Source organism: Mus caroli, unplaced genomic scaffold, assembly GCF_978045245.1.
Source record: "Mus caroli unplaced genomic scaffold, Mus_caroli_1 scaffold_11, whole genome shotgun sequence".
In the NCBI taxonomy this organism is placed as follows: Eukaryota; Metazoa; Chordata; class Mammalia; order Rodentia; family Muridae; genus Mus; species Mus caroli.
The window spans coordinates 68,990,073-69,016,251 of NW_028227266.1; the positions used below are offsets into that span (position 1 = coordinate 68,990,073).

At 45.0% G+C, this 26,179-nt stretch overlaps 1 protein-coding gene across 1 annotated transcript in view; it reads left to right on the forward strand.

Moving 5' to 3' along the window:
* Nucleotides 1–26,179, forward strand: part of Myo1e (myosin IE) — a 196,746-nt gene that overhangs the window by 98,348 nt on the left and 72,219 nt on the right. The window contains exons 5-9 of the mRNA XM_021171412.3: nucleotides 11,014–11,101; nucleotides 14,604–14,693; nucleotides 16,919–17,050; nucleotides 19,384–19,518; nucleotides 21,688–21,820. Of these exons, the coding sequence (XP_021027071.1) occupies nucleotides 11,014–11,101; nucleotides 14,604–14,693; nucleotides 16,919–17,050; nucleotides 19,384–19,518; nucleotides 21,688–21,820 (578 nt within the window). The remainder of the gene's footprint in view (nucleotides 1–11,013; nucleotides 11,102–14,603; nucleotides 14,694–16,918; nucleotides 17,051–19,383; nucleotides 19,519–21,687; nucleotides 21,821–26,179) is intronic.

A 26,179-nucleotide genomic window follows, 5' to 3' on the forward strand; every position in this document is an offset into this window, starting at 1 on the left:
TCTTACCCGGGCTATGCATGTGCTCACCCCTTGCCGTAGGTTCTTTTAAGAGACCACACCAGCTCTCCTAGGGGCATCTTCTGGATTTGTCTGACTGATTCCTCCTGTTCATGCTGCGCTTGTGCCTTCAACTGTCTTCTAGAAGCTGAGGGTTAAATACGAATGGTAGGTTAGATGCAATTAAACCCTTTCAGGGGGATGCCTAGGGAGTGATGATTTTGCTTGAGTAACAGGAAATGCTTTTGTGTGACATCAATTTAAGGTCACTGGAGAGGCAGGATTGGAGAGGTTCCTTCATTGCATTTAATGAGAGAGTTCAGTATGAGTTTTCTGGTAGATCCCAGTGTTTCTTCTCCTTTCTTAGTCTGCTCCTCGTCTGCGTGTTTCCTGGGAAGGAAGAGGTTGGCTTTGTTACTCAAGAGCCTGTGGTTGCCCCAGCTCAGGCCTCTTCCACCCTCAGATCCCCCGTCATCTTCATTCACATGCCCAATGCGGAACCTCTGACCCCTTCCAAGATCCATCTTTGAGGCCATTTAGATGAGGTACACTTTAATTTAGGAGATGGTAAAACCAAGAGGCAAAATTTAGGTTAAGAATCCTGTCCCTTGACAAGATGGCCCTCCCTTCTGTCTGGCTATAGTCAGTTCTCCCTGCCAGGCTCAAACGTGCATGAGAACTGCTCTTGGTGCCTATGGTTATAGTTTTATCGTAGCAACAGAATCCAAAGCTGTATGGAAGAGTCAGCATTATCAGATGAGGTGGGGGAGGGTCCAGACACAAAGGCTTGCAGTCATGGAAGGTGTACTCTTAGAGGCATGGATGGTGTGAGCCCTTCCAAAGGGGTGTGTGTGACAGCTACTTATGGTCAGTCAGGGATATCTGCTTAAGTCTCTAAGGTTAGAGTTTTTATCCAGGCTTCATCTCATATGCCTACAAGGCTCCCATTTGATTACAGGCTCCTACCTCTAGACTCAGTCCATGCCTTTAACCTCAAATTCCTCTGTGTGCTGCAAAGTGTCTGCCACAAATCACATTAGACAGTTTGGTGGCCTCATCCCCCCAGGCAATCAAAGAGGGATGGATCTAAGAGGAAGAATGTTTGGGGGGGGGGGGTTGACTTCATTCCCCAAATACAGCGGCCACATGCCCAACCTCTCTTGAGTTTAGACTTCAGTATGCAGGTATTCTTCCTTTGCTTTGGGATAGCTCCTATAACCTCAGTAACTCACCAGGCTCCTCTCTAGGTCTCAGTTTCTTCTCCCGATAGTAAATTGATGGAGACAAGAAGTCGTGAGTTTTCCTGACTTTGAAACTCTTTATTGTAAGTCACACATCATTGGCTAGCAGCCTCACCGTTGACCAAGCCGCCAGCTCTGATCTTGTTTTCCTGTAGATCAGGAAGATGCTCCTGGCCCATTCTGTAGTCTCTTTTTATCACTGGGTTCATGTGGAGCCCAGCGCTCTGTCATCCATCTCATTTTTAATTTCCCTATGGTCTGTTTCTACATTGTAACCACACAGCTTTTGTACAGTAGTATATAATTGGTTGGGTGATGGGTCCCTCTGTAGATGGCAGACTAGGGAGCTGCCAGGTAAAGTAATGTCCTGAAGGTGCCTGCACAGGGTTGTGAAATCACAAAAGACCATTCAGAGAGATGACACCCTTTATTAGTGGAAAGAAGATGAGATCTTTAGGGATCCAGAAACCAAGTACTGGGATGAGAGGCTGAACTGAGTTAAGATGGCAGGCATGACATTTAATAAGCCTGAGAAGGAACACAGGAACTGACAAGCTAGTGTGGGCTCCAGGCAACTACAGGAAGGTTCCACATAACACAGCCATGAGCAACGGAAGGCTTAGGAGGCCCCCTCAAGCCTGGTCACCAAGCAGCCCATGTCTACTTGGTTCAGACATCATCCATTCTCCAGAACCCGTGTCTGGATGTGTGTGTTAAAACCATATCTGGGATATTTTTGGATGTCAGAGACCGCTATGTAAATCTTTTTGATCATCTCTTTGTAGTGTGCTTTAAAAAGGGAAGCAGAACCAGGAAGTTTCTAACAGCATTCCCTGTCACCTCTGCGTCACCAGACTAGCTCTTGGCAGTGTGTCCACATATGGTTCTGAAGTTTGGCCCCTAGCTTCTGTGGAGACATATTAGACCTTGGAGAACATTTCCGTGGCACATTAACACCAACCACGAGTTCCTGCCCCTCTGGGCCTCATGAGTCCTTGTGACCTTAGCATATTTAAGAACTCAGATATCCATTCGAGAGCATACATCACATTTGTTATAGTTGCACTTTTCAAAAATATCCTTAAGTATTTGCTCTCTGAAGACGAGGGTGTCTGTCTTTAGTGAATCCAATAACAAGTTTCCTTATGATGTATGTATTTCGTGTATGTCCTGTTTTTCTGTCCGTTTGCTTGTTTGACATGAGGTCTCATGGAGCCCAGCCTGGCTTTGAACCCACCATGAAGCTGAGGATGACTTTGAACTCCTGATGCTTCTGCCTCCAGCTCCCTAGCACTTAGATTCCAGGCATGTGCTATCATTGTGCTTGATTTACATGGTCCTGCCATCAAACCCAGGGCATTCTAGGAAAAGCTTTCTACCACCTGAGTTATATTCCCAGCAACCCTATTTTAAATTTATTTTTTTGTGTACATGTCTGCGGTGGAGGGGGTACATGCATGCACGTGTCACACAGAGGACAACTTCCAGGAATTAGTTCTCTTTTCCCACCATATGGGTCCCAGGGATCAACTCCAGTCTTCAGGATTGGCAGCAGATGCATTTGCTGGACTAAGTCACCTCACCCACTTTGCTTCTCCCTGCCTTTAAAAGTAATTAATACAGCTGGGGCAGACCTGGTCACACATGCCTTTAATTCTAGCCCTCTGGAGACAGAGGAAGGCAGATCTATGTGAATTTGAGGCTAGCCTAGACATAACTAGTTCAGGGTCAAGCTGGGCTGTGTAATGAGACCCTGTTTCCAAAACAAAAAAGAAAAAAGACTTAACAAAGACATATTTTGAAAGGATTGCTGACAGGTTGCTTATGAGAAGAGCAGGCACTAGCTGCTAATCTGGACCTGAGGTTGTTGACCTACCTGCTTGAAAAGATATTTTGTATTTGGGCTTCACTAGCATTTGCAGTGATAACAAATTAAAAAAAAAAAAAAACAAAAAACCAACCAACCAAAAACAAACAAAAACCCCACGGTGAGATGCTTCTAATATGTTGCTGTGTCTGCTCCACTCTTGGCTTCCACATCATCAAACGTCTCATCTCCTGGATGCTCAGGCTGCCTTCCTGTCTTTGATGTATTTCCAGGGCCTTTCATTCTTATCACTGGGACCCTTTTCCAGGCTCCCCTGGGTTTCTGGTGGCCCACGCAAGTCTTGTTTATTCCAGCAGCATCAACGTTTGAGGCTCACTGTCTCTCTCTGGTGAGCCTTGTCAGCTTCTGCCTCTGACTAAAAGAAATAGTTGAGAAATTGCCGTCGTCTGTGGATTTGAAGAACAGAGATCCGCATCTGGGGCTCTCTTCGTTTATCTTGTAGCTTGTATGGTTCTAAAGATTCCTGTAGTCAAGGAGGGCTGCCAACCTAATGTTATCCTAGTCACACTAACTATATGTGTGAGCATACGTGTGCTCTGGTATATACAGGTGCATATGAAGGCCAGAGGTCAATCTCAAGTGTCTTTCCTCAGATGCTGTTTACCTTGTCTTTTTAAAAACAAGCTCTCTCAACCAGTAGGCAAGGCTGGTTTCCACTTCCCCAGCCCTTGGATTGCAGGCACAGGCCACCAAGCCCAGTTTTTTATTTGGTCTTGTTCTGACTTTTTTTCTGTGGGTTCTGGGATTGGTCCTCTTGCTTCCCAGTCCTAATGATATAATTTTTAATCTTCTTAACAATGTGGCCATCTAGTAATCTTATCCCTCTTTGACAGATTAAGAAACTGAGTCTCAGATAAAGAAACAGATGAAGTATCTTGCATTTGGGGTATAGTCACACTGTGATGTGAGCCAGGGCTGCCCCACTCCAGAGCACCCTTTCTTTGCTGCTTTGAGCTAGCCTGTGTTGGTTTAGTTGGTAAATAACTGTTGTAGCCCAGCAGTGCCTTGAAAAGATCGCTGGGATGACCTGGAATGGATGTTGTTTTGTTCCTCTGTTTCAGGTACATAACTTATGCAAGCCTTTGTCGCTTCATTTAAAATTCAGAGACTGCTGGGAGCTAGAAAGATGGCTCAGCAGTTAAAGAGCAGTGCGGGTGTGTATGTGTGTGTGTGTGTGGGGGGGGTGCTCTTGCAGAGGACATAAGTTCGATTCCTAGAACCCATGTGACGGCTTGCCATCTGTAATTCCAGTTCCAGGAGATCTAACAGTTTTTTTCTGGCCTAAAAGAACCCCAGGCATATATGTAGCACATACATGCAGGCAAATGCTCACACACATAAAATAAAAACATAAATTATTTTTAAAAGCAGGAACTAATAAGTTAGAAGAACACAAGAAAGGTTAATAAGGAATTAAATATCTCTCTAAGCTATTCAAAAATGATGTGAACTATCTTTTATTAACATCAAAGGGAATTTTATATATAGCAAGGAGCCAACTAAGGATTTAAACTTGATCTTCAGACTAAACATCAGGCTCAACGAAACCAGAAATTTCCACTTCACCCTTCCTGTTTATTGGGCTGATCAAGGTGAGCCTTGCCACAGAGCCGCTTTCTTGGCAGACTTGAAAATGCTGTATGTCTGATAGCATTAACTCCCTGGGTACTGGGATTGGGGGAAAGCAGCACTGTTAACTGTCATCTCAGGCACCCTTTGCTCAGCATGTTAGCACATTTCCTCCATCATCTGCTCAGCATGGCAGCAGGGCTGTGTTTCAGCACTTTAATGCATAGAACATATTTGAGGGTTTATATTCTAGTGCGATTTCAAGGTCTGAGAGAGGCTCCTTCCCTCCTCAGTCTCAGAACTTCCCAGGTCCCCAACAGAAAGGCGAGTCACATCTCACTAATGTGAGTCTCATGACCCAAGGGCTTTTAGGAAAGGAATCAGAACAGAATCGTTGAAAAGGCCTGTGCGGAACCTTCTTTTGATGTGGCTTCCCATTCTCAAAAAAGTTATCTAGGCTTCTGATCACAGTAACGCAGGCTGCTGTGTGTTTGTTCCAACTGTGTGTGAGATAGTATTTCTGGTAGAATTGCTTAAATGGGTACATACCAGTAAAGACTCAAGAGCTGTCAAAAATTTGACCATCTGGAGTTGAGGGGGTGGCTCAGTAGATAAAGTACCTGTGGACAAGCAGGGACCTGAGTTTGGGTCCCAGGCACCCATATAAAAAGAAGTCCATGGTCACACACATCTGTAACCTTAACAATGGGCACGGGGGGCTGTGGACCCCCAGAGCTCACACACACAGGGTCCTCCTGGCTAACGTTTCCTATCTCAGTTATTTGGTTTTAGAATATTTTTCTAACATAGACTCCATTCGGTGACACCCACAAGTTCCTGAAACTTTTAATCCCATCATCTCACCGTTGTCAACACAGCTTGCATGCTTTGATGCCTCTGATGGAGTAGACATGGCTCAGTAGTCTAGAGCACTTGCCACTCTTCCAAAGGACTGGGCTTCGGTTCCCAGGAACCACATCAAGTGGCTCACAATTACCTGTAACCATAGCTCAGGGGCTCTGACGCTCTCTTCTGGCCTCTGAGACCACCTGCACACATGTGGTATACACATACACAAATAAATAAAAATAAAAACAAATATTTTTTAATCTACATTAAGAAAAAACCCAAAAGATTCCCTGGGAGGCCCCAAGCTCATCTTAAGCTAAAGCCATAGCATTTCTTATCACTTCAGCAAGAAGAGGGCCTCAGCCCTGTAGTGTTGGAGCCAAAACACATGCATGGTTAACCCCTTCACCTTAACTTTTCTAAAACACAGACAGACACAAAATACACCTCACTGGCATTCATCCAGTGAGCTGCAGGGAAGCAGCAGCTATGGAGGAACGGTACAGAGAGATTTTGGAGACCCACTATGGAGAGCATCTCTCCCAGCGGTCAGGATGACCAAATGAGCAACGTGAAGGCAGAAATGCTTTCACACTTGCTGGAGTAACTTAAGGGAACTGGAAGCCCTGTTGCTTCGTAAGCGAGGAACGGCCTGACTCACAAAACCCTGGCAGTCCCCTGAATCCAATTATTATCACAACATTATAGAAGGCTAAAGTGTTGATTTCTACAGCTAACGTACAAGTGTTGTGTTGTTTGGAGCGGTATTTCCTGTGAGGGCTGTCTCGACTTTGATTTTGAATTGTCAGGCTGATCCCCAGTCGACTGGGAACAAACTGGGGTCCTAGTTAAGAGTTCCCAGTCTGAGCCCTGGGGGTCAGAGAAGAATCTGGAACATGATGATTATGGAACACTCTGGGGGTTCTGCTAGGTCGTCAGAGTGAGTTGAGGGTTGCTGATCCGTTTTCTTGTTTTGGTTTGTTTTTTTTTTTTAAGATTTATTTATTATTTTATGTGAGTACACTGTAGCTGACTTCAGACACACCAAAGAGGGTGTGGGGTCCCATTACACATGATTGTGAGCCCCCATGTAGTTGCTGGGAATTGAACTCCTCGTGACCTCTGGAAGAGCAGTCAGTGCTCTTAACCGCTGAACCATCTCTCCAGTCCTCTTCTTAATTTTTTTTCGTTTTTTTTTTTAAACAATTGTACCCATCTATTGTGCACCTGTGTGTGTGTACACTTGTGCCTCGGCAAATGTGTGGAGGTCAGAAGACAAATTGCAGTAGTCAGAGCACTGGGAATCAAATCCGGGGCCTTTGGCGTGTGTGCGGGCTAGTTTTATGTCAGCTTGATAGGAGCTGGAGTCATTTGAGAAAAGGGAACCTCAGTTGAGAAACTGCCTTCATAAGACTGGGCTGCAAGCGTGACTATAGGGCATTTTCGTAATTAGTGATTGATGCGGGAGGGCCTGACCCACTGAGGATGCTGCCATCCCTGGGCAGGTGGTCCTGGGCTCTGTAAGAAAGCAGGCTGAGCAAGCCACAGAGAGCAAGTCAGTACGCAGCACTCCTCCATGGTCTGTGCATCAGCTCCTGCCTCCAGGTTCCTGTCCAGTTCCAGTTCCTGTCCTCTCTTCCTTCAGTGATGAACAACCATGTGAAATCACTAAACCCTTTCCTTCCCAAATTGCTTTTGGTCACAGTGTTTATCACAGCACTAGCAACCCTACCTAAGTCAGCATGTGAGGCGAGCACTCTCCTACTGAGCGACATCTCTAGCATTTGGTTGGTTTGTTGGTTTGTTTGGTTTTGAGACAAAGTCTTATTATATATCCCCGACTCACAGAGAATTGGACCCTCCTGCAGCAGGCCCAGGGCTGGGATTACAGGCACGCACCAACATTCCTGGATGAGCTTTTGTTGTTTTCCGACCTTTCTCCCTGGAAGTCAAGCAAAACGATGGAATTAGGCAAGGTTGTCAGTGAACACAGGCAAAGCCAATTGCGATGACTGCTATGAACTGCAGAGTGAGTGGTGATGGAGGTAGTGTGCTGTAGAATGTCTGATGTCTTCATAGACTTTTCAGTTTAGATAGGGCTTTCCCTTCCCAAGCAGGCCAGTACAGATATGGTTACATATACTGTAAGCTTCAATAATTATGGAAGATTCCATTATTGTGCCATTATTTTAAGCACATTACCGGCTGTGATCAATAAAATGTCCCTTTAAGTGGCTATAAACTGAAACCAAGAAATGAGCATTCAGATCAATGTTTAGCCAGAGCTAATTATTTTAAATTGCTTAGAAATCACAGCTCCTGAGAAAGTGGATGCCCTATTTTTGGGGCCTGGCATATTTATTTTAATACATGAAAAGAGTTACTTGCTCTCTGTTACAATTCTGCTGTTTTGTTTCAAACAGTGATACAATGCTTGGTGAGGTCTGGGAGACAGTTCAGTCCTCCAAAATGCTTGGATCACCAGAACCCACAGGATTGAAGGGGAGAACAACTTATTCAAATTGCCCTCTGATTTCTGAGTTCCACATGTTCACTATGGCATGAGTCCTACACCCCAACCCCTGTGTAAAAATACTTTTTAGGAGACACAGTATTTAGTGCCTGGTCACACTATTAAACAAGGGCACTGTTGTGGGATAGACTTTTATTTTATAATTCTGCTAGGATTACTGTGTTTTTCTCTCTTGAGGCCTATTCTAAGTAATTATGAATATAGAAGTGCAAACTTAACAGAAATCTGATTAGTCATGGTGATATATATAAAAAATTGAATAGTAAAATAATAAAAGTGATGAATATTCATCATCATTGTGGGGTGATTCTTCCTCTTGGGGGCAGGGGGAAAGATGTTTTAAAAATATATAAAAATACATGGTTAATTGCCTGTCTCAAAAACAAAATTGTAAGGGAGTGGGTAGGAGAAAGGCAGATCCCTTAGAGTGCAGGAGCCAGATGGTCTGTCCAATCAGTCATAGGCTGTGGGTTCAGTTAGAGAGACCCTGTCTCAAAAAAAAAAAAAAAAAAAAGAGGTGGAAAGTAATGGAAAAGACATTGTGACATCTTCCTCTGGTTTACCCACACATGCACAAACCATAGAAATAAATGTAAGCATTGAGAAAGTCATAGCGGCTTGAGAGTTGGCTCCATGGTTAAGACTGTACTATTCTCACAAACCCAAGGTCAGTTCCCAGCCCTCGTAGGGGAATCTGATGCCCTCTTCTGGCCACCATTGCCACTGCACTTAAATGCACACACCCACACAACCAAACATATACATAGTTAAGAAAAGAAGAAGGAGGAGGAGGAGGAGGAGGAGGAGGAGGAGGAGGAGGAGGAGGAGGAGGAGGATGGAAGGAATCACCTTAGGGCCAACACTGGGTTTGTAGCTTATTAGTAGAGCAATTGCCTAGTATGCATGAAACTCAGGTTCAACACTCAACACTGTAAAAAGCGTAATGGTAAATCACAGCAGAAGAGAAAAGAATCATTTATGTAGCAACCTCCTAACAAGTCTGTGCCAGTTATTTTGTCAACTAGCACAAGCCAGAGTCAGCTGGAAAGAGCAACCTCGACTATAAAGATGCTTCCCTCAGATTATCTGTATGCATGCCTATGGAGCATTTTCTTGATTAATGATTGATGTGGGAGGGTCCAGCTCACTGAATGGTGCCACCCCTGGGCAGGTGGTTCTGGGATATATAAGAAAGCAAACTGAGCAAGCCCTGGAGAGCAAGCCGATAAGCAGCACTCCTCCATGATCTCTGCCCGAGCTCCTGCCTCCAGGCTCCTCTACATAATGACTTGTAAACCAAATAAAGTTTATCCTCCCTAAATTGCTTTTTATCATGATGTTTTATCACAGCAACGGAGCAAACTAGGACCAAGTAATATCTTTTCCAGTTGTCCTGGCCTTTCTTTTTCTTATACTGTTTTCACATTGTTATCAACCTGTTGTAGATACATTGTTGCCTTTGAGCCCTGGCTGCCTGGCTTGTAATTCTTTCATAATTATTTTAACTGTTTCTGTGATGTTATACTCTTTGGTTGTAACATTACACTTCCTTTTCTAAAGTTCTTCAGTGCTTACATTGTTACAACTTAGTAAAGCAAGTCGTAAAATAGTGTTTGTGAGGCCAGCTACAGCTGGGGCAACTGGAAAGGAGGTAGTTACCAGAGGAGCCCTGAAATCCAGGTGACGATTCAGTGTCCCACCGACTTGACTCCTTCTATGCAGGAACCAACACTTAGCAGGCAGGCTCTTGAAGGCTGCTTGTAAGTAGTCACAGCTGCTCTGATGATCGTGGCTGTTACACAATTGGCAATATTTGTTGACATCAACTAGACTGAGTTTCATAGAACATTAAGATGTGGCCCTCCAATTTCTTGACCACCGAGAGCATGTGTCCTTTTATAGATGTGGGTTTCTTTAACAAACTTGATTCTGGCAACACCAAGGCTGCCCACAGAGAGATGAGATTTCAGATGGGATCGAGCATGTTTTGAATTGAGGTCATTATGAATTCAGGGGGATTTTGAGGGAAGAATGGGGATTTTTGGAGAACAGACTATTAACAAAAGGCTATTGCTGTACATTCAGGCCACCCAGCGGAAGGTAGTCTTTGTTTCTCAGGATGTGATTAATATTACCTCATCATTTAATTTTAGCATTCCTAAAATAAGGAAACTTGCATCACATCGAGGCAGAGGCGGAAGCCTGAGTGCCCGTTTTTGCATATGTATATTTATATTTATATATACTTATGTATATATATATATTTATATAGGCATAAATAGACACACACACAAAAGTAACATAGCATGACAAAAAGTGTAAAAAATAATTATCTGAAACAAACAACTCTCCCATGGTTGTCTTACCTTGATCAAAGGCTTTCTGTGTTTGAAACTCCAGGCCTCCAGCAGCTCAGGAAACACTTTACCTCTGAGCTCTACCCCCAAGTCCTTAAGAAACCACATTTGCCAGGAGGTGGTGCTTCATGTACGCCTATAATCCCAGTGCTGAGGCAGGAGGATTTTGAGCTCAAGGCCAGCCTTAACTCTGTAAGGAAACCCCCATCTTAACAATAAAAATCGAATTATAATTATGTTCTGCCTATAATTAGAGTGGAATATGTCGGGTGAAATTACTTCATAGCCTCCATTTTTTCTGTTGACAAAAATGTGTGTGGATGTCACTGGTCATTTCTGGACAATTCCATACTTCTGATATTTATAGTTTACTATTCGTGCTTTCTGGGATTGGACAATTTGGAAACTCAACTCTCCATCCACCTTTCTCAGCTAGTATCATGCCCCCCCCACCTCCCTGCCACACATACCTGAGTTCCTTTCTTCCTGGTTTCTCTGCAATTTGTTCATTCAGAGACAGTGGATGACAGAGGTGGCGAGGATCATTTCACAGATGGGTGTTTGTCTTTCTTTCCGTAGCGGTGAAAGTGGTGCTGGAAAGACAGTGGCTGCCAAGTACATTATGAGCTATGTCTCCAGAGTGTCTGGAGGAGGCCCCAAGGTCCAGGTGAGTCTGTGCTGCAGTCAGGAGCTTCTGTTTGGAGCTTTGACAGGGTGGGCCTTTGATCTGTCCATAGCTTAAAAAGAATTTATTTTTGTACAGCAAAGTCTGTGGAACCTAGATACATAAAATGTGTAAAGAAGTTGTATGTTTCCATATTGACATGTCTAATATATAATGAGCCCCTATAAATCAATCAAAAGGGCTGTGGTTCAAATGGAGAATGAGAGACATGAAAGACAGTTCCGATGAAAAGAAGTATAAGTTATTTATCAAACATGAAAAACAGAAAAACTACACCAAAACTGGAACTGGGGATCTAGCTCAGTTGGTAGAATGGTCTCCTGAGTTCACAAAGCCTATTCCATGCTCAGCGCCACATAAATCAGGCAAGGAGGTGCGTGCCGGTAATCCCAGCATGAGAGGTAGAAACAGAAAGATCAGAAGTCCAAGGCCATTCTTGACTACACAGCAAATTCAAGGCTACCAAGGCTACCCTGGGCTGTATGAGTCTCACACTCTCAACAAAGCAAGCAAACAAAAACCCCACTATATTATTATTATTATTATTATCATTAATCATTGTTATTATTATACCTATCAGAGCTCCTGTTCTTACAAACACTGCTGGAAAAATGTTGGACACAGTTGCTTGTGTTACTGATAGGAGCATAAAATAGCACAAGTCTATAGCAGATATTTCAGTAAAATCTAGGAAATTATACCTCCTCTTCCTCCTCCTCCTCCTCCTCCTCCTTCCTCCTCCTCCTTCTTCCTCCTTCTTCTTCCTCCTCCACCTCCTTCCTCCTTTCTCCTCCTCCTTCCTCCTCCTCCTTCCTCCTCTTCCCCCTTCTTCCTCCTCTTCCTCTTCCCCTTCTTTCTCCTCCCCCTCTTCTTCCTCCTCTCCCTCTTCCTCCTCTTCCTCTTTCCCTTCTTTCTCCTCTCCCTCTTCTTCCTCCTCTCCCTCTTCCTCCTCTTCTTCCTCCTCTTCCTCTTCCCCTTCTTTCTCCTCCCACTCTTCTTCCTCCTCTTTTCCTCTTCCTCCTCCTTCTCCTCTTCATCTTTTATATCTTTGTTCTTCATCTTCATTTTTAAGATGGCTATCTTACTAAGTTGCCAAAGGATAGCCTTAAACTTCTGAACTTCCTGTCTCTACCTCAGGTTTTAGGATTGCATCACCACACCCAGGTTATTTGGTGCTAGGGATGGAGCCCATCCTAGGCAGGGCCCTAGGATGCTGGGTAAGCACTTTCCAGCTGAGCTGTAGCCTGAACCCCACTTAAGGGCTGCAGCTGATCTCTTGAGGTGAGCTTGCAGCTCGGTGTTAAGAAGCTTCTCTGGCTGGCATGAGTCCTTCCCTAGTGTGCACAAAGCCCCAGATTTCATCCCCAACATAAGCTAAGTGTAGTGATTACACGAATGTATCCTAGCACTGGGAAATGGAGCAGACAAATAAAGAATTCAGGGTAGTGGGGTTGAGGCCAGTCTGGGCTATATGAGACTGTCTTTTTAAAAATTAATAAAAGGGAAGAAAGCAAGAATGCATGTCTGCCATGCCTGAATCAATTGTCCTGAGTTTGTTTAATCCCGCAATTCAGTAGATTAATAACAACAACAATAATAATATACGGCTATTCTTTTTAAGGAAAAGGCTTCAAGATCTTTTCTTTCTGGCTCCCTGAGAGAAACTTGAGTATCATTTCTAGTTTGCAAACAGAAGATTAAAAGGAATAGCAAAGATTCACGAATTCCAAATTTACTTTACAAAGAAATATAACATTTATGTACAGCCCCTGGGTTGTAAAGGAGAGAGGCAGCTTAGGTATGGCGCTACGTCTGATTGGATGAAGCGTATCACCAGAGTCTGCCTCTGTGCTAGTAGCTATCACTGCCTGTGTGGAACAGAATGCACCCTCAAGCCTTGTGCCAGTCTCTCTGCTGGGATGGTCATTCGAGGCTACCATAGGAGTCTATGGCTTGTTCCCATAGTCAGTTTTAGTACCTTCGTCTAGTCCCGTTTGCTATGTCCGATGACCCAGCGGCCAAGCTGCAGACGGTTAATGTTGACTTTTCTCTTCCTGTTTTCCTTTGAGGACATTGATCCAGAACTCTTGGCTTCAAATTAGTCAGTAGCTCAAGAGCACAAGCCAGGAGACTTGTTATTTCTGGAACACATTTAACCATAGCATGTGAATAATTAGACATACAAGGAGTGAGTCACTGTCCAAAGGCCTCTCTGCAGCCCTGGCCCCTATCAGCTGAGAGGCCTCGTGCCTGTGATGTGTTTTGCACACTTGTAAGTCTGGCACAGGCCTGGAGTGTTCACACTAAATTATTCTCCTGTTGTTGGCTGGTAGCTGTGTCACATGACCTGGCGTTGCTCCTGGCTGCCCTGAGTGTGAATTCATGCTAGAAGATGCAGTAATGTGGGGCTGCTCTAAGGAAGGGAATTGGTTCACTCTTTCTACCCTGTGGGTCCTGAGACTCAGCCTTGGCTGCTGCGAAGCTCCCTGGCTGGGAAAGGGGTTGCTTTGAAATGCAGATTCCTGAGCCCTGCTCCGGACCTACTAAACCTACCTCTGCATTTTAGCAAGACACACCGTCACCCCCCACAGTTAAACTTGGAGACACACAAGATCATGTTTCATAGATGTTTGGAAAGGAGAAGATGGTTGGTTGCCATCTCCATAAGTCTTGCCTCTGCTGTTGCAAGCGAAACAGTTGGGGAGGATGCAACGGAGAATGCAAGATGCAAAGAGGCTTCCTCATGCTTCTCTTTCCTCTTCTCTGTGATCACCAAGGCACCCAGATGTGCAGGAGGGAGTCACAGTGGGGAGAATGGAAACCCAATCCCGGACTGTGTAGATTCTGGGTTCCTGGTAACATCTCAGCTTTGGGATCCTGTTTCCGAGACTGAGAGGGATTGGGAAACCTGGTTATACAAGTACGCTTAGGTCTGTGTCCGTGCAAGAATAAATCATAATCAGAGCAGTAGCTCCGTTGGTTGTGTACTTGACTAGCAGGCACAAAGCCCTGGCTTTGACTCCCCCTAACCCCCAGCACGGCATAAACCACATGTGGTGGCACGTGCCTGTAGTCTCAGTTCTTGAGAAGTGGAGGCAGGAAGATCTAGGGTTCAAAGTCACCTTCAGCTACATATCAGGTTTGACACTAGCCTGAGTCACATGTCAATCTGTTTCAAAAAACAGCTGGGCATCGGGATGTGCATCTTTAATCCCAGAACTTGGAAGACAGGGACAGATCTATCTCTCTGAGTTTAAGGCTAGCCTGCTCTACACAGTGAGATCCAGGCTGAACAGGGCTACAGTGTAAAATCCTGTCTCAATAAAACAAGGCAAACACCAAAATGAATTTTCCAGAAATGCCCGAGGACACATACATGACTGGATCCTCTTACCTTTTAATATTCAGAAAGTGGGACTTTGGGGAAAGTTGACTTTGACATCGTGTGCTAAGCATCCATTATTTTCCTTGTCTACTGCAATAGCACGTCAAGGACATCATCCTTCAATCTAACCCGCTCCTGGAGGCCTTCGGGAACGCCAAGACAGTGCGCAACAACAACTCCAGCCGATTTGTGAGTGTCCTGATTCCATGCTGGGGAGCGTTTCCCGTATCCTGAGAAACAGGCTTTTCTAGCTCTCTTTACTCTTCTAAGCAATGTATCCTTTGACAGAAATTATTTTTGTGCTTTGGACATAAACAAGACAATTTCATAAATGGCTCCTCCCTGGAGTTACTTCAGTAAGGAAACCTACAGTTGATGAAGGGGGTTGCCCTGGTCCTAGGGAGGTGTGCAGGCTACCTGGAGGACAGAAGTGGGAAGATTAGGGCAAGCCTGAGATCCAGGCCTGCTTGAGGGGACTTGTTCCGTGGAGCTGGGTCTGCAGGGAGCACAGTTGGACTGAGAGAGCACCTGGGACAGATTCTTACTCCCCTAGGCCTCTGCCTGCCTCTCCTCCAAATTTCTGAATTTGCTTGCTGAATGCTCACAGAATGAAGAGCCACTGGTCCTGGTGCCTCCTGACTCCATGCACCCAGGCTTAGGACAAGGTCATCCTTGCAGCTCTGTGAATGCCTTTCTTAAATGTCTCTGACTAAAAGTCTTGGCAGTGGGGTACTGAAATGTGACCACTCGAAAAGGCCAAAGGTGTATTACCAAACCAAAACCAAATGCCTATAGATTGAGTGTCCTATTTCGACCATACAGCCTGGCACCCAGGCGAGCCATCTGTGAGGCTGACAGTGGGCTGCTTCAAGATGAATAGTGGGTGGGACTTTCAAAGAAAAAAAAACCAGTTTCTTTTTCACTTAAAAAAAAAAAGCATTTACACTGGGCAGTGAGTGGTGGTATGCTTTTAATCCCAGCACTCAGCAGCAGGCAGAACTCTGTGAGTTCGAGGCCAGCCTGGTCTACAGAGGGAGTTCCAGGACAGCCAGGGCTACATGGAGACTCCCTATCTTAAAAAAACAAAGAACAAAAAACAAAAACCCAAAACAGAAAAAACATTTAATCCTTTTTCTTTTGAGGCAACTCCCCCTATAGCCCAGGCTAGCCTTAAATTCTCTATGTAGCCTAGGATGACCTGTCTCTGCCTCATGCCCTGAGATCACCAATGTATACTAGCATGTTGACTTTAGCTTTTATTCAGAAAGGAAGGTTTTATTTCCAAGAGAAGTCTCCTTATGGTACCAAGCAGTTAGAGTTGAGTTTGCTGATGCCTGTCTGTGAGACCTGCTTCATGCTCCCCATTGTCTGGGGGAAATCAAGATTATTTTCTTGCTTTTTCGTCTAAGTGGTTTTTTTTTTTTTCAGCTCAGTACTTGGGATGTTTTATTCTGACCTTTCTAGATACTGACAGAAGAAAGACACTGCGAATGAATTTTCCACATGACCTTTTTGCCTCTAATTATCATTCTTAACCTGCCTTGCAAAAATAGACATGTCAACTTTAACCCTTTAGCTGCCCCCCACACACACCCTTCTTCCTAAAACAGCAGGAAAACATCGTTATGACTTCCTTTGCCTTTTCCTGTGATAAGGTGTTTTGTTTTTTTGGTTTTTTTTTTTGTTTTTTTTTTAAATTCTGAGAGGATAACTCAGTTGATCTTTAGACATAGTAAGGGCCCAGCATTTATAACCATATAACCCTAATTGAAAAGGGGGTAAGGATAGGTTTTCTCTGTGTCATGCTCAATGACATCAAAGAGGGGACTCTCTCTCTCTCTCTGTGTGTGTGTGTGTGTGTGTGTGTGTGTGTGTGTGTGTATGTGTGTGTGCCATGCTTGGTAGCATCAAATGATACTCTCATTAATTATTAAAAAAATATAAGTCTAAAGCCATATGCCGTTTTCTGTATTTGAGATAGGCAAGCATTACAGAGAATGATAACCAAGATGCCACTGGTTGAAGACTGATACATCCTTCTAGATAGAAGAACAATGTGGCAACCTTGGTGCTATGTAGCTTCCTGTCCTGTTCTTCAGACAAACACAGACGGGGAGAGAATAAATGAGGAATATAGTCTCCTTATTTAGTCTGGCCATAGGGATTGATCCTCTGAATGCAAAACCGTGGGACTGGCAAACTTTCCAGTATTGTTCATTATAATCATGGGACTGCCAAGCTTTCCGGTATTGTTTGCCACAAGGAAAGTAAATAAGGCTAGCTCAGGGCTGGGGATAATCCAGAATGTCTTCCATTAATGAATTTCCTTGAATTATACCCTGTATTCTAAGTCTGTTTGGAGCACTGTGTTTTTGGTTACCGGATGATAAAGGAAATTGCTAATTTTCTTGCAGGGAAAATACTTTGAAATCCAGTTCAGTCCAGGTGGGGAACCAGATGGTGGCAAGATCTCCAACTTCCTTCTGGAAAAGTCCAGAGTGGTGATGCGGAACCCGGGGGAACGGAGCTTCCACATATTCTACCAGGTTTTCCTCCATAGCTTTTCCTTCTCCGTATTAAAAAACAAGACTGGGAGGCCAGCAAGGCGGCTCAGAGGAAACAGGCACCTGGAGCCAACGCTGAGTCCGATTCCTCGGACTGCGTGGCAAAAGAACCAATTCCCGAAGGCTGGCCTCTGATCTCCAACCGGAAAGGAGAATAATCACGTAATCGGTTTTTCCCTCACCCCTCAGGTTTATTCAGTAATCGAACCAGCCCAGAAAGGTTTCTCTGTGCTCTGTGCAAGTGGACAGAAGGGACATGAGAATGTCCCTGTCCCCAAGGAGGGTTGAGTTCTAATTAGGGTAAATCACTGACAAACTTCAAAACAGAAGTGGGAGTGTTTGTTTGATTATTTGCCAAATAGGAATTCGTGTGGGAAGAGTTAGAGCCCAGGAAGGCAGGGAAGACTAAGCAAGGGAGCACCCTAGGCAGAGATGGGAGGAGGGCTTGAGCCGGGAAGTCAGGTGATAGGAACAAAGTGTCCAGGGCAGATACCTGCAACCAGTACACGATTAGATGAGAGTGTTCCCTCCGGCTGGGGATCCTCAGAGCAAGTTCAGCCTGCCTCTACTCAGACCCTCAGAACCCAGGCTGAGTCTGGGTCAAGGTGCCTTTAAAAAAAATGGTTTTGTTTCTTTTTTTCTTTTTTTTTTTTTTTTTATGTGTGTAAGTGTTTTACCTGCATGTAATGTCTGTGTTCCACATATATGCCTAATGTCCGTGGAATTCATAAGAGTGTCAGATACCCTTGCACTGGAGTTAAAGATGGTTGGGAGCCATCATGTGGATGCTGGGATCTGAACCCAGGAGTTCTACAAGAGCAGTCAGTGCTCTTAACCACAGAGCCATCTCTTCAGCTCAAGATGCTTTTAAGTTATGTTTCAGGCTTTATCCATTATCAGTTCAGTTGTTAGTTGTTTGTTGTCATTGTTGTTGTTGTTGTTGTCCAATACTGGAGAGTTAACCCATAGCCTCCCATGTGCTGGGTAAGCATTCTACCTCAGAGCCATTTCCTCTGTCCTCTTTTCACTTCTTTCATTTAGAGACAGTCTCCAAGTTACCTGGCTGGCCTGGAACTCACTTGGTAGCCCAGGCAAGCCTCACGCTTGTGGTTCTCCTACCTTAGCCTCCAAGTAGCTGAGATCACAGGCGTGTTCCACTAGAACTGGCCAATTTGGCTACTTAGGAAAATGTTCCTAGGTATATAGAAATGTAATCCACAGCAAGAAACGCCCAGGAGGGGTTTCTCTTTGGCTTGGTTTTATTCAGGCATTTCTAGATTAATTTATGGAAGCTGCTTACAGTTAATCTCTCAACTATGCAGGCATCGTCAGTGATGGCAACCAATTCTTTCAGTACCTACTTGTTGGAAAGTACACAGATGACAAGGCTTCTGGGAGATTAGTGATACTTATATTCACACAGAGTGCTCGCCTAACATGCACAAAACCTCAGGGCCAAGCCCCAGCACAGAATACACTGGGCACTGTGGTTGTTTTAGCTGATTTGCTGTTGCTGAGGTAAAACACCATGACCAAGGCAGCTTGTGGAAGAAAGATTTTATTTGTATTTACAGTTCAGAGGTTAGAGTCCTGGGTAGGGACAACATGGCCACAGGTGGCAGGTATGGTGGCTAAGAGCTCTCATCTCCAGCTGTAAGCCCGAAGCAAACCAAGGATAGTCAGTAGATCAGGAGGTTTCTGAACGCCAGAGAAAGAATGGCCACTCTGAACTCCACATCCTGGGATGAGAAGTGTAGAAGAGCTAAGGCGAGCAGGAGTCCTGTGGCTGTGGTCTATTTTATATTCTACCTTCCCATAGGGTCAGAAATACAGTTCTCTTACTGATAGGAAGAAAGCCTGATCTCTCTCAGGCTTTATCAGAGTTAGGAACTGGATGTTGGAGATGGATGGATGGATGGATAGTTAAGTCCTCTTCTAGAGAACCACGTTCAGGTCCCAGAACCCACATGGTACTCACCTTCATTTATCTATAACTCAGTTTCAGGGGACCTGATGCCCTCTTCTGGCCTCCACAGGCACTAGGTGTGGATGTGGTGCACATACATAGATCAGGCCACAGCTATTCACATTAAAACAACAAAAACTGGGGCTTGCAGACTGATCTAGGGCTAAGGTACCTAAGGCCCAAGATATTATTTATAAACATCCTTGGGATCTGGAGGCTAGGATCACTGAGAGTTTTTGATTACGAGCTTAGAGAGTTATCCCCACCTGGGCTTGGGGATGGTGGTCCCCAGAACCACAGGGTGGCTTGTAGACCATGTCCTGACACATCCTGTGTGCTCTCGTGGCAGCTCATCGAGGGTGCCTCTCCAGAGCAGAAGCAAAGCCTTGGCATCACCAGCATGGACTACTATTACTACCTGAGTCTCTCGGGGTCCTACAAGGTGGATGACATTGATGACAAGCGGGATTTCCAGGAAACCCTGGTAAGTGTGCGTCCAAGGCTGGCCTGTCTCCTCTCTCCTGCCTCAGTCTCAACTGATGCTGAGGACAGTAAAGATCAACAAAGCAGATAGCAAGCAGTGTAACCTGCCCCCTCAGCCACTGTAAGCATTTCTGAAAACCTGTGTTCAGCACTTTGGAGAGCCATGCACACACACACACACACACCACTTTTTCCTGAGAAGCACGTAATGGTTTAAGATGAGTAAAAAGCAAATTCATCAATAGCCTCCAGCAGGAGTGTTCTGATAAACAGGCTAAAATGATTGAGGGGGTGGGTTTAGCATGCTTGTTTGCTGAGCAGCCAATTCTTGGAGAGCTAGCTCTTCCTTAGAAAGGCCACAGCCACTTTATGGTCTTAGTTGAACATCAACAGTGTTCGGGGCTGGAAAGATGGCTGGAAAGTGAGAGTGCTTGCAGTTCTTGCAGAGAACCCCCGTTCAGTTTCCAGCACCCACATCTGGCAGCTCACACCGCCAGGAGATCTAATATTCTTTTCTGAGATCTGTGGGTGCATGCAGGCGTGTAGCATGCATGCACACAGATAAACAAAGGCAAATTTTTCAAAATAAATCTAAATAGGTTTTGGTCAGGTGTAGTGGTGGCACATTCCTTTAACCCCTTCTAGGACAGCCAGAGCTACATAGTGAGACCCTGTCTTATAAAACCCAACAAACAAGCAAGCAAACAAACAAACAAAACCCAGAGAAATAAAACACAAAGAAAAGTTCAAAAACACTTTTTGAGTTCTGTTTGTTTCATCTCCTTCTCTTTTCTCATCCTGAGTTTTGAGGTCAGAAGACAAGCATTGTGCTCACACAGCGGTGGCCACACCATGCGCATGCTACAGTCTAGGTTATAGCATTTGGGCTTGGAGGGTTTATGACCTGCATGGGATAATCTAAATCTTCCACCCTAGATCAGTCTGGAGGTAGACCTGTCTTCCATTTATCCTTCAAAGTCTACACTGACATGGTCTTTTAAGTCAACAGCAAGCTCAGGCCTGTTCATCCACTGAGAACTGAGGGGCCCCAGAATGAGCAGCAGAGGATCAGTGTGGGGGAGCTGGTGTTGCCCAGCAGTGTCAGGACGTTAAGACAGATGAGTGCTAGGTCCCAAGGCTGCCCAGCCGCAGCCTTAAGGAACAGGGAAAAAAACTGTGGATGAAGGGTCCAGCATGGACCCAGGGAGGAGCTCTCTCAAGTTACAGAAATCCAAAACTTAGCCATTTTAATTTACTGGACTCAGAAACTTGGCTTTTAAATGGTCTGTAGGTCCTGAAGATTTTGAAAGATGTTTTTGCTGATAAAATCTATCCCTCTCCCTCCCCCACAAGGGAGAAGATGACATAAGACCTCCTGGACTGCTTGGAAATGGAGAGGGAGTGTCCTTGGGGAGGGTTGGCAGCCAGAACATACACAGGACAGGACAGACCTGGAAGCTTGTGCCCGGGCTCCTGTCCCCTGAGTGTCTTTCCTCTTAGAGGTCCTCTAAGGTCTAGGGTGTTCCTAGAGAGCACGTTGTATTTAAAAACAGACTCCCCGTTCCAGCAGGGCTTCTAAGAGCATATGCTGGCTAGGGGCATGACTCCAGCAGCAAAGTGCTTGCCACATAAGCTTGAGGCCCTGAGTTTTATTCCCAAAACCCATGGTAGGGGGGGAGAAGGGGGAGGAGGAGGTGGGGAGGAAGGAGAGGAAGAAGAGGAGGAGGAGGAGGAAGAAGAGGAGGAGGTCATACATGATAGCATACACTGTAATCCCTGCTCGGGGGAGGCAGAGCCAGGAGGATCCCTGGGACTTGTCGATCATCTAGTCTAGCCAAATCAGAGAGCTTCATATCAATGAGATATCATCATATTTCAAATAAATAAGCATGGAAATCAAATGAGGAAGACACACCTAACATCACCCCTGACCTCTTCATACTCGTGCACCTATGTACACATAAGCATGTACATACACTCATGCACACATGTACACACACAAACACACACACACAGAGTGAGTGACTACCCAGCTCACTGATCACCTTCTTTGATGGAGACTTCCCGTCATTGTTGCAGGCTAAGCTACACACTAGCTGTAGAGCCCACTCTGTGCCTTGTCTGTCACCTGCTCACTCAGCCACCGGACTCACTGCTCCCTCTTTTCCAGCATGCCATGAATGTGATTGGAATCTTCTCGGAAGAGCAGACTCTCGTGTTGCAGATTGTGGCTGGAATTCTCCACTTGGGAAACATCAGCTTCAAAGAAGTGGGCAACTATGCCGCCGTGGAGAGTGAAGAATGTGCGTAGCTCTGCTCGGGCTGTGGAGTGAGGGGAGTGAGTGGTTACCCCCAAGCCATGCAAGACCTACCTACCCCTTTGATTGGCCTAGATTGCTAGTGAGGTGCATGGGTAAGAAATGAAAAGTCATGTGTCCTAAAGAGCAAAATGGCTTCAGGAGAGAGTGGATCTCTTTCATGCACCTGTCCTTTCTCCCCTCCCCTTCCTTCCCCTCTCCATCCCTCCCCTTCCCCCTCCCCCTCCCCCTCCCCTTTCCTCTCCGGTGTTGTCTCATCTCCCCTTCTCTCCCTCTCTCTACCCCCCTTTACCTCTTCCTCTCCTGTATGTTTTTTTCTCTCTCTCCCCTCCCCCTCTCCTCCTCTTCCCTCCCTCACCTCCGCATCCTACACCATGCATGACTTGAAAAATTGTTTCTATGTGTTACTAACCTTGGAGACACCTGGCAGAATTGAACCTTGAATTGAACCTGCCCTATAAACTAGAATAGTAAACATCTAGTTGATTATTATTAATTTAGTGTGGGGGTGTACACATTGCACACATGTGTCGTGACATCTATATGGAGGTCAGAGGACAACTTACAGGAATCGGTTCTCTCTTCTGCCACGTGTGTCCCAGGAATGGAATCAAATCATCGGGCCATCAGAGCCCACTGAGCCATCACAGGGCTCTTCATCTAGTTTCAAAGATGAAGGCACCCTCTAACCATGAGAGGAGTAGCCTCTTCATGATGGGTCCCTTGGTGGCACCCTTTCCTCTACCTGGCCTTTATAATGAATAGGTACCTGAATGTCCTGACAGGCAAGGGACAGGAAGCATGGTGTGGAATGCTCACAGATTTGCAGTTTCTTCCATGGGTCTGATTTAGATTAGATTATTTTGGACACAGAGAAATGAACTTTGACCATTGGGTTGGCGATAGTCCTGGTGACCGCATCTATCTCAGCCACATCCTTGAGACCCAAATGGTCATTTTTATTCCTTCAGAGGAAAGTATAACCTTACGGTGTCCTTCCTACAGTAAGTCCCACTGGTCCCCTCTGCCTGTGATCTGTTGTAAACCCTATAGCATCTGACCCCAATCTTCCAGGCATCGGTGGCACTCCAGGCCATTCTGAGAACACACGCCCACTTGAGCCACCCAGGAAGGCATTTTCCCCTCTCAGCATTCTTGGGGGATAATTTTAGACGCTGGGTAATAAATAGTATCCCACTCATTGCTGACAGAGCAGTGGGGAGATTTCCATTCCAAATAAGGATCCTTTTTTATGTTTTCCTTCTCTTTTCTCATAAAAGAGGGAAGTTCTGCTAACATCTGACGTCTATCTTTATCTGATAAAGACATATTATATTTAACAAGGGAGGGTCCAGAAGACAATAAAAATGCAGAGTGTACATGAGGCTTAGGAGTGGGACCTAATCAAAATGGTAACTCTGCCTGTAGGCTCCCTGGACTTCACCCTAAAGAGTAAAGTGGCCTTGACATGCATCAAATACACCTGTGTGCCCACAAGGCTGCATCACATTAGCGGTTCTGGTATGATGGTGGTGTCTATGGAAGGAGACAGTATTTCTCTACCCCCTTGAGAAGTAAAACCCTCACTGCCTCCTAGGACTTGAGTGCCAATTTGTTCCTGGATCCTCCAGCCAACAAGGAGCTTACTGAGCCTTCTTGGCATGGGTGAAAGGCTTGTGAATCTAGCAACTGCTTGTGAAATTCCCTGAGGAACGGGGATGGTACAGTGGAGGTCAGAGGAGGCTGAGCTATGAGCTAAGTAGGTTTAACAGACAAGCACACAGCCCTAGCTATCATTTCTTCTCAGTTGTGGGTTGTTCATTTAGCCATCTAGTAACATGGTCAACTGGGTGCCTGTTTGTGCCTTTGCCAGCAGCTGCCTCCCCTCCCCAGGGCTCGCCAGGGTTCCCAGAGATGAGAGTTGCGGAGTTACCATTCGTACATTCTTTCTCCTGCCTTCAGACTATAGGGAGAGTTTATATCACCATGTTCTACAGTCACTTTTCCAGGCAGCATTGTATCTAGGAGACTATTCTGTACCCATTTCTTTTTTATAGCTACAAAATATCCTACTGCTTGGGCTATACTTTGGGTTTTTCAACCATCATCTGTTGCTAAGCATTAAGATGTTTTCTGGGGTGTGTAGCTCAGTTGGTACCCAACATTTATAAAACCTTGGGTTTGATCCCCATCGCCACATAGACAGGAAGGGGTGGAGCACCCCTGTAATTCCAGCACTCAGGTATAAGCAGCATGAATCAATAGCCTTGGTTCATTCCATCTTTCTTATGTCCGAGTATATCTTTGGGATAAATTTATCAAGGAAAGGTTTATAAAAGATATCCGTGTTTACTATAATTAAAGTCAGCAGCTTTTCCTAGATGTTGAAGGAGATGGCTAAAATCCTGTTTAAACTAGCCCACTAAGGCAAGCCAGATGTCTGTTTGACCTGAGACTAATGGGGGCACAGAATTTTCTTTATATTGCTGGAAAGCCAATCAAACGTTAACTGAGACACATGTGTACTTTTCCATAGCAAGATAGTAAAACCATGTCCTTTGACTCAACGACTATTACCTGAATGTGATTAAATATGAAACTCAAGAGCTTTGTTGAGTAAAAAAATACTACTTTATTTTTTTATTAGATATTTTCTTCATTTACATTTCAAATGCTATCCCCAATGCCCCCTATACCCTCCCCCTGCCCTACTTCCTGTACTGGGGCATATGATTTTTGCAAGACCAAGGGCCTCTCCTCCCATTGATGGCCAACTAGGCCATCCTCTGCTACATATGCAACTAGAGTCACAAGCTCTAGTACTGGTTAGTTCATATTGTTGTTCCTCCTATAGGTTTGCAGACCCATTTAGCTCTTTGGGTGCTTTCTCTAGTTCCTTCATTAGGGGCCCTGTGTTCCATCCAATAGATGACTGTGTATCTATTTCTGTGTATCCACTTCTGTATTTGCTAGGCACTGGCATAGCCTCACAAGAGAGAGCTATATCAGGGTCCTGTCAGCAAAATCTTTCTGGCATATGCAATAGTGTCTGGGTTTGGTGGTTGTATATGGGATGGATCCCTGGATAGGGGAGTCTCTGGATGGTCTTTCCTTCCATTTCAGCTCTGAACTTTGTCTCTGTAACTCCTTCCATGGGTATTTTGTTCCCCATTCTAAGAAGGAGCGAAGTATCCACACTTTGATCTTCCTTCTTCTAAAAATAGAAATAGAAACAATGAAGAAAACCCAAAGGGAGACAACATACTACTTTAAAACCACAGAGGAGTCAAAGTGCATATAGCACTGCAGCCCAGCCTTTGGTAAATAGGTTAGAAAGCATCACCAAAGCCTGATAAAATCATACTCATTGTATCTTGGCCTTCCCCCACGTAGCCCAGGCTGCCTCAACTTGACACGTAGCCAAGGCTGACATTGAACTTCTGATTTTCTGTGTATACTTCCCAAGTGGCCATGTTACAGTTGTGTACCATTGTTATAGAAAACAATATACCTTCTCCGTGAGCAATTACTCCACAGCTTAGAGGTGAAGCAAGGAAGGCTTTTGACTTAATTGCCTGGCCAAGTGAGGCTAACATCCACATAACAGTCACCCTTGAACAGAAGATTTTCTGACATCTATGCACCTTAGGCTCATGCATTCCACAGACACTGCCATCTTTAAGTCTCTTCCTGGTCCAGCCCAGGTGATGCTTCAAACAATCTGAACAGAGACAGGAAACTGCAAATTTGGCCACTAAGACAAATATGAGATTTAACCACCAAAGGGGCTGCATATCCCCGGGATTATTTTAAGGATACCAAGAATGTTCCTTTTCGAGTGGTTGTTACCAGGAGTCATCTTGCCCACCTGGAAGAATTATGTTTTTCCTGGTAAAAAGAGCATGGGGGATTTAGTGGCAGGTGAAGACCTAATAATGACTGTCACCCTGTGTTGCCCCCCTTGAGTGGTAAACCTTTGGGGATAGTTGTTAGAAGTCTCCTTGGTCATGTGAGTGGAGCCTAGTGCTGGTCAGTCCTAGTGAGTAAACATTGCACCCTAGCATCCTACATCCTTCATCTCTAACTGGCCTGCTTAGCAGACTACTTATCTTTGGGGTATTTTGGAGTTTGTAGGCAGCACTCTTTTATCTAAGTTCTGTTGGTGTGACTTAATATCCCCTAAGCAAATACATTATTAGTCAATCCTTTATAACATCAATTTTATTACTTGGAGCTTTTTCTACATTAACTGTCTCACCCACTTTATGTGATGCTGGGGTTGGGACCTTGGCTTTGTGCATGCTGAGGCAGGTTCTGTACTGAGCTACATCCTCAAACCTGACA